The sequence below is a fragment of the Dendrobates tinctorius genome, unplaced genomic scaffold (assembly GCF_039654945.1).
Source record: "Dendrobates tinctorius isolate UK_male_01 unplaced genomic scaffold, ASM3965494v1 ptg000270l, whole genome shotgun sequence".
NCBI classification, from domain to species: Eukaryota; Metazoa; Chordata; class Amphibia; order Anura; family Dendrobatidae; genus Dendrobates; species Dendrobates tinctorius.
The window spans coordinates 11,814,382-11,823,083 of record NW_027361937.1 but is presented as its reverse complement, the minus strand read 5'-3'; the positions used below and the strand labels follow the sequence as shown (position 1 = coordinate 11,823,083).

The 8,702-nt window shown below is 47.6% G+C and overlaps 1 protein-coding gene across 1 annotated transcript; it reads right to left on the bottom strand.

The window, feature by feature from the left end:
- Positions 1-2,611: 2,611 nt before the first annotated feature.
- On the bottom strand, positions 2,612-4,417 carry LOC141069668 (general transcription factor II-I repeat domain-containing protein 2-like). Its single transcript, XM_073559448.1, has one exon. It carries the CDS (start codon positions 4,415-4,417, stop codon positions 2,612-2,614), a length of 1,806 nt encoding a protein of 601 aa, XP_073415549.1.
- Positions 4,418-8,702: the final 4,285 nt, after the last annotated feature.

Here is an 8,702-nt window from a genome sequence, read left to right as displayed (position 1 = left end):
CCCCAACATATAATGACGGTGAAGCAAGATGAAAATACTAACACAGACAGAAAGATAGACTGAGCAAAGACGGGGCCCCAAAACTACCTAGATAGGAAAGGACAGGAAGGCTGCTGTCTGCAATCTGCCAAAACCCTATCAAAGACATAAGCCAACCAGCTGATATGAAAAAGGCCCTGAAGCAGCTAGGCTTCAAAAACTGAATCAGCACTCAGGTATTTTCAGAAGACAGAGCTAAATGAATTCAGCACACCCCAGCAGGGAATGGCAGAAATCCAGAAAAACAAAGCAAAAACAAAGTCAAAGCACAAAAGCAAAAGGCCGAGCAGCAAACTTAGCTTTGGAGGAGCAGGAATTCAGACTGGTCTCCAAGGATCCCACAGAGAAATCACCCGCAGGGCAGAAGGGCGTCGGCAGCATTATATCCAGTCCGTAACTCCACTCAGCCAGTCACAATCATCAACCTCAGGTGTTTGACAATCAGGCTCACTACCTTTCTTTACCAGAAGAGGGAGTTCATTGGGCCTCAGTAATGAAGGGGAAAATGAACTCACAACAGGTGTACGTGCACGCTCCTCTCTCAGTACCATGTAGCGGCTGTTATCACGGCCAAATTGAAGCTATCTAAGTGTGTGACTCTGTAAGGAAAAGCCGAGGAGTTTGTCCATTCTTAAAGATCTACACTCTAGGGAGATTCCAATTCTGCCCAATTCTATATACACCATGTAGTTTGTCATACACTAGGCAATTTCTGCCGGTCACATTGCGGTGTTATAGACACAGGGCCTGACAGAATCCAACTGTGTCCTGAAGTGTAGAAAGATTCCAATTCTCCACAGTCCTCTATCCACCTTTCTTACAACATCCAGAATCTGCCTGTCACATTGCGGTGTAAAATAAACAGGGCCTGACAGAATCCAACTGTGTCCTGAAGTCTACAGAGATTCCAATTCTCCACAGTCCTCTATCCACCTTTATTACACCATCCAGAATCTGCCTGTCACATTACGGTGTAAAATAAACAGAGCCTGACAGAATCCAACTGTGTCCTGAAGTCTACAGAGATTCCAATTCTCCCCACTACTATATACACCTTGTACCTTGTTTTACAGTACCATATAGTTGGTGGTTTTTTGGGTACATTTTCCCCAAAAATGAGGAAGTGTGGTGGAAGAGTCCGTGGAAGTGGGCGGGGGTTGGCAGCTGGTAATGATGGTGCTGGTGGTGGATCTGCTGGTAGTGGCAAAAGCAAAATAACACCTAATGCAGGAGATGTTGAGCCTGCGTCATCGTCTGGCTCCACAAGGCCTCGAAGGCTCCCTTTTCTAGGAGTAGGTAAACCGCTTTTAAAGCCGGAGCTTCAAGAACAAGTTTTGGCTTACATTGCTGACTCAGCCTCCAGCTCTATCGCCTCCTCTTCTGAAGTTTAAAAAAATAAAAGCACTGAGTCATCATTGGAGGCTCATGTTCATGAACCACACCTTTCCTTGTGTCCTTCACCCCAACCAAAATTGAAGGATGTGGCAGGACACACTACATATTATGGAGCTGTTTTCACATACCATGCCTGGGTTATCAAGTCAAATCGTGAATTACCCAGGCAAAGATGAATCTGACATGGAGTGTACTGATGCACAGCCACTGATAGATGATTCTGCTGGTACATTCACTCAGAGCACTACATTGTCCTCGCAGTGTACTGAGCCAGAATCTGACCCAGATGAAACTCAGGTGCCCCTTCCCGAATAATATACCACCATACACGGTGACACAGAGGAAGGTGCACATGACATTGAAGAGGAGGTGATTGATGACCCAGTTGTTGACCCAGATTGGCATCCATTGGGGGTAGAGGGTGCTGCTGCCAATAGCTCAGAAGAGGAGGAGCATCCGCAGTGGGCATCGACATCGCAACAGCTATTATCTGGCAGGCCCGGAGCAGTCTAAAAACGGGTTACAAAAACCAAAAGAGTTGCAGGACAGCTTGGCCAGACGGTCAAAATAGCACAGCGTGCAAGGCCTCAAAATGTCTTCAATAGTAGGAAGAGTGCAGTGTGGCACTTTTTTAAACAAAATCCTAATGATCAGGCCAAGGTTATCTGTAAGAAGTGTGCAAAGACGTTTAGCCGAGGGAAAAATCTGAGAAATTTGAATACCAGTTGCATGCTAAGACATTTAACCACCATGCACTTGCAAGCATGGACGGACTACCAAAACTCATGTACCACATGTGCTATTGCTCCCAAAGAAAGTAGTCAGCAATGCTACATTGTTTCCCCCACTGTAAGTCCACTGGTTAGCACACCACCAGCAGCAAATGTTGAGTTGTCGTCGCAAGGGCAAATCAGTCAGGGAATCACACTGTTATTGCAACGAAAGACTGAATCTAGGCCAGGGGTCCTCAAACTTTTTAAACAGGGGGCCAGTTCACGGTCCCTCAGACCATTGGAGGGCCGGAATATAGTTTTTAAAAAAAACTATGGACAAATTCCTATGGCCTGCCCTATGCACACTGCACATATCTTATTTAGAAGAAAAAAGAAACAAAACCGGAACAAATACAATTTTTAAAATGAAGAACAAGTGTTAAATCAACAAACTTACCAATATTTCAATGGGAACTGTGGGCCTGCTTCTGGCTAATGAGATGGTCAATGTCCGGTTCCATATTTGTCACTGCTAGTCGTAACAAGTGATGCAAGTGTTCATCAGTTAGTCTAGATCTGGTAGGAGATTTCAGATGTTTCATTCTGGAAAAAGTCTGTTCACAGACATAAGTGCTGCCAAAGATCGTTGCCATTTTGAGTGCATGCTTCCTGAGATTAGGATATGTCTCAGAGGGGAGAGATGCATAGAAATTAGGAAGGCTGCTTGACTTGAATGCGTCTTTCAGAGAGTCACAATTCTGTAGTTCAGCCAGTTCCATTTGGTAAACTGTATCCACATTTTCAATGTCAATAGAAAATGGGTTACGGAAAAGCTGTATGTCCTGTCCATGGAGATGAAGCTCTTTAAATCTAAATTCGAACTGCTTTAGTAAGATTTCCAGTGAATCCACACATGTTTTGTTTGGGAATACAACCAGTGGTTTTTCCGCTAACAAATTTTGAGTTGTGGGGAGATGGCAGAAATTTTCCTCCTTCACTTGTTTGATGAGGAGGCCTAATTTTACTTCAAATGCTTTCACATGTGATTGCATATCACAGATGAGCTTCCCCTTTCCTTGAAGTTGCACATAGAAACTGTTAAGTAACTCTGTTACATCTGTCAAAAAGACAAGGTGCCATTTCCATTCTGCATCATTGAGCTCTGGTATTTCTTTGTTTTTTGAAAGCAGAAATTCTGTAATCTGTGGAAGCAAGTCATAGAAACGTTTCAAAACTCTCCCTCGACTCAGCCAACGTTCTTCTGTGTGGTACAGAACATCTTCATAGCCAACATTTAGCTCAGACAGAAATTCCTGAAATTGTCTGTGGTTTAATGCATTAGCTCTAATGAAGTTAGCACAAGATACCACAATTTTCATAACAGAGTCCCACTTCAGTGATTTACTACACAGCGCCTGTTGGTGGATTAAGCAGTGTATGGCTATTGGATGAGAATGGTTATGCTTGTCCATCTCTTGGTTAATGCGAGCAATTACTCCTTTCTTAGACCCCACCATGCTAGGAGCACCATCAGTTGTCACACTGGCTAGTTTAGCCCAGTCCAGCTCCAAACCATTCACAGTTTGGCAAACCTTTTCATAGATATCCTCTCCTGTACTTGTTCCTTTGATGCTTTGCAGTGCAGCAAGCTCTTTTGTGACTTCAAAATAATCATTCGTCCCACGAATAAAAATTAGAAGTTGTGCAGAATCACGAATATCATTACTTTCGTCGAGTGCCAAGGAAAAATAGGAAAGTTTTTTTGCGGAGTTTTGCAAATGCTGAGGCAAATTGTCTCCCATTTCTTCAATCCTTCGTGTAATTGTAGGTCCTGAAAGACTCACTGTACTAAATAAATCGACCTTCTCTGGACACATCTCTTTGGCTACAGAAAGAAGGCATTCTTTAACAAATTCTCCCTCCACGAATGGTCTGCCAGTGCACGCTATTAGCTTGGCAACTTGAAAACTTGCTCGCAGTGATGAAATATTTAGCTGCTTCTGCTTCACAAACGTATTTTGATGAGTTGTCAATGTATTTTTTAGTTTTAATATTTTATCTTTTCTCACTTCTCCGACCAAACAATCATATTTATCTTTATGTTGAGTTTGATAGTGTCGACGCAAATTGTATTCTTTGAACACAGACACTATATTCTGGCATATCAAACACACAGCTCTCTCCTTGTACTGCATGAAAAAGTAATCATAAGTCCACTGTTCCTTGAATATCCTACACTCCGAGTCAATTTTTCTCTTTCTCGATGTCATTGTTTCCTAGAGATTCAAAATCGCTATTAGTAAAATACCAATATATATACAGCTCTACAAAAACTACACCAGAAATAAAATTGCACACACAGAGACATACAGACTGCACTGCCCATCATTGCAATGTCATCAGTGCCTATCAATGCAGCCTTGCCAGTCCCCAATAGACAGGTAAATGTCCCCAATAGGCAGCATAATCCCCCATAGGCAGCATAGTAGTCCCTAATAGGCAGCATAATTCCCCGTAGGCAGCATAGTAGTCCCTAATAGGCAGCATAGTAGTCCCCCATAGGCAGCATAATCCCCCATAAGCAACATAGTAGTCCCCCATAGGCAGCATAGTAGTCCCCAATAGGCAGCACAGGTCCCCAATAGGCAGGTAAATGTCCCCAATAGGTAGCACAGTCCCCAATAGGCAGGAAAATGTCCCCACTAGGCAGGAAAATGTCCCCACTAGGCAGGAAAATATCCCCAATAGGTAGCACAGGTCCCCACTAGGCAGGAAAATGTCCCCACTAGGCAGAAAAATGTCCCCAATAGGTAGCACAGATCCCCACTAGGCAGAACAATGTCCCCACTAGGCAGGAAAATGTCCCCAATATGTAGCACAGATCCCCACTAGGCAGGAAAATGTCCCCACTAGGCAGCACAGATCCCCATTAGGCAGAACAATGTCCCCACTAGGCAGGAAAATATCCCCAATAGGTAGCACAGGTCCCCACTAGGCAGGAAAATATCCCCAATAGGTAGCACAGGTCCTCACTAGGCAGGAAAATGTCCCCACTAGGCAGAAAAATATCTCCATTAGGCAGCACAGGTCCCCATTAGGCAGGAAAATGTCCCCACTAGGCAGGAAAATATCCCCAATAGGTAGCACAGGTCCCCACTAGGCAGGAAAATGTCCCCACTAGGCAGAAAAATGTCCCCAATAGGTAGCACAGATCCCCACTAGGCAGAACAATGTCCCCAATAGGCAGAAAAATGTCTCCAATAGGTAGCACAGATCCCCACTAGGCAGGAAAATGTCCCCACTAGGCAGAAAAATGTCCCCAATAGGTAGCACAGATCCCCACTAGGCAGAACAATGTCCCCACTAGGCAGAAAAATGTCCCCAATAGGTAGCACAGATCCCCACTAGGCAGAACAAGTCCCCACCAGGCAGAAAAATGTCCCCAATAGGTAGCACAGATCCCCACTAGGCAGAACAATGTCCCCACTAGGCAGAAAAATGTCCCCAATAGGTAGCACAGATCCCCACTAGGCAGGAAAATGTCCCCACTAGGCAGAAAAATGTCCCCAATAGGTAGCATAGGTCCCCACTAGGCAGAACATTGTCCCCACTAGGCAGGAAAATGTCCCCAATAGGTAGCACAGATCCCCACTAGGCAGAACAATGTCCCCACTAGGCAGAAAAATGTCCCCAATAGGTAGCACAGATCTCCACTAGGCAGAACAATGTCCCCACTAGGCAGAAAAATGTCCCCAATAGGTAGCACAGGTCCCCAATAGGCAGGAAAATGTCCCCACTAGGCAGGAAAATATCCCCAATAGGTAGCACAGGTCCCCACTAGGCAGGAAAATGTCCCCACTAGGCAGAAAAATGTCCCCAATAGGTAGCACAGATCCCCACTAGGCAGAACAATGTCCCCAATAGGACCCGGCATTAAAAAAAAAAAAAGTACTCACCTATGTCCCCGCGCTGCTCTGAAGAGGCGCCCGTTCGTCTCCGTCTTCTTCCGGCACAGGCCCAGGCGGCGTGACATCATCAGACCGCGCAGGCGGCGTGATGACAATCACGTCGTCTCTGTGCACTGTGCTGCGGGAAGGCTGCGCAACGCCTTTCCTCGGCACCTCGTCCCGCCCGCAATTACACGGCCCGCCGGCACTGAACTGCAGTGCAGTTCATGAGCTCAAAGTCGGCCTGGCCAGGGGCCGGATAAAAGTCTTTGGAGGGCCGCATGCAGCCCGCGGGCCATAGTTTGAGGACCCCTGATCTAGGCCATCAGAAAGAACACCAACTCCATCACCATCAACAACCCACTCTCAGTCCGCCATGTCCACCGCTAGTTCCACCATATGCAGCTCTCAAGTCCAGCTCACCCTACCAGAGACTATGAGTAGGACATGAAAGTACTTATCCTCTCATCCGCGTACACTGGGTTTGAAGGCCCACATTGCCAAACTTATCTCGTTAGAGATGATGCCCTATCGGTTGGTTGAAAGCGCAGCTTTCCGCGAACTCATGGCCTACGCAGTACCATGCTATGACCTACCCAGTTGCCACTTCTTTTCTCGCAAAGCCATCCCAGCCCTCCACCTTCATGTGAAAGACCGCATTGTCCATGCACTCAAGCAATCAGTGAGTGGAAAGGTGCACCTCACAACTTATGTATGGTCCAGTAGCCATGGCCAGGGCCGTTACGTGTCCATCACTGCGCACTGGGTTAATGTGGTGGATGCAGGGTCAACAGGGGACAGCTGTGATGGCACAGTGCTGCCTAGCCCACGGTATAGGAAACAGTTGGCTGTAGGCATTCGACCCTCCTCCTCCTCCAGAAGCGAAAGCTCGTCCACAGAGCGCAGTTGCACGAGCACTGCATCCGCAGCTGACAGTGGTGCACACGATGTGTCCCACTATCGATCAGCTAGTGGAAAGCGTCAGCAGGCTGTGTTGCAGATGATGTGTTTGTGGGTTGCCCCTCACACCCAGGGCAGCGGGGTACTCGGTACCGGGCCGGTGTCAGGGGGAATGTGTGTCACAGGAGCGGTGACCCGGTCCGTGGCCCTGGGCGCCCAATATCAATGGCGGTGATGTTAATGGTGTAATAGTTTATTTGGATAGTTCGTGGCGCCACCCGTGGTGTTTGGCAAGTAAGATGTTGTGCCAACGCTGCATGCAGATCCACTGGCATGATGGTGTGGTGCAGCAAAGATGGTGTAGCTCCCCACAGGTGGAGCTGTAGTCCCACGGCAGTGTAGGTGCAATGGACGAGGAGAGGCGCAGAATGGTATAGATGTTGTTACCCAGATGTAGCGGTGCTGGAATAACTGAAGGACAGCAGAGTATGCGGTTCCAAAGCTTTACTCACTGTTTTCAGTTCAACTGCCTGCCTCCGCACTGTGTTCTTCAGGTCAGGGCCCCAGCCAACCTCCAGGCAGGATAGGATTCTCCCCTCCACACTCCGCCAATATGTACCTTACTGAACGACTCATCCAATGTGCCTTTAGGTGCGAAGCACTCCAGTACTTAGTTACCCTGGAATGCCTCTCTCTAGGTGTTCCTAGTCTCTACTTGTATGACAGACAGCTGTAGCCTGCTTCGGGGACTCCTCTCTGCGTCCCGGCTCACTATCCAGTTGCTGTTGTGTCCCAAGTTTATGATGGGAGTAAGGTGTTAGTGGCTCACTACTCCTCCGGTGTCTGTTGCCGGACATAAAGATCCAATCAACCTTTGCGCTCTGGACTGGAAGGGTTCTCTCTCTTTCTCAACCTGCTTCCCACCGTCCTTTTATTCTCCTTCGTTCCGATCTGTACTATCTCTCTTATGGAATCTGTAGTCTCCAGTCTACGTCTCCTTCCTTCTGTTCCTTTCCCGTGCCAGCTGACTCAGGTCACTGAGGCAGCTGCAGCACTCCTTCCCTCTTCCAGGGATCCTCACTCCTGTCTGAGTGACCTCCTTCTCTGGGACTCACCCCAGACTGACCAGAAATCCTACACCTTCCCTCTCTTTTATATCTAACTCCACCTGCCTCCCCAGCACCTCCCATGTTACGAAGCCAGGGACCACAAAAGGCACCTTATGACCTTTCCAGCATAAAGCATGGATGGGTCCCTGCTGAACTATCCTGTGTGTGGGGTGCAGGTGTTGGAATGTGAAAGGGAGTTCCCACCCTACCTGGATGGTGGGGTACCACATCTTAGGAGAAGGTGCAGAACCTCTGTGGCGACTGAAGCCTCAGGGGCGCCACATTTGGGCGACAGACACACGGCGGAGGTACTGGCCAACTACTTTCAGTGACAAACTGAGTCATGGCTGGGCAGTCTACATCTTGAGGCAGGCAAGGTAGTTAGTGATAACGGCCGGAATTTTGTGGCAGCCATAGCCCTTTCAAAACTCAGACACATACCTTGCTTGGCTCACACCTTGAACCTGGTGGTGCAGTGCTTCCTCACTAATTATCAGGAGTTAACAGGCCTGCTCCATAAGGTTCGAAGACTGTGCTCCCACATCCGCTGGTCGCCGGTACACTCCAGTCGTATGCAGAAGCTGCAGCGATTGCTCCAC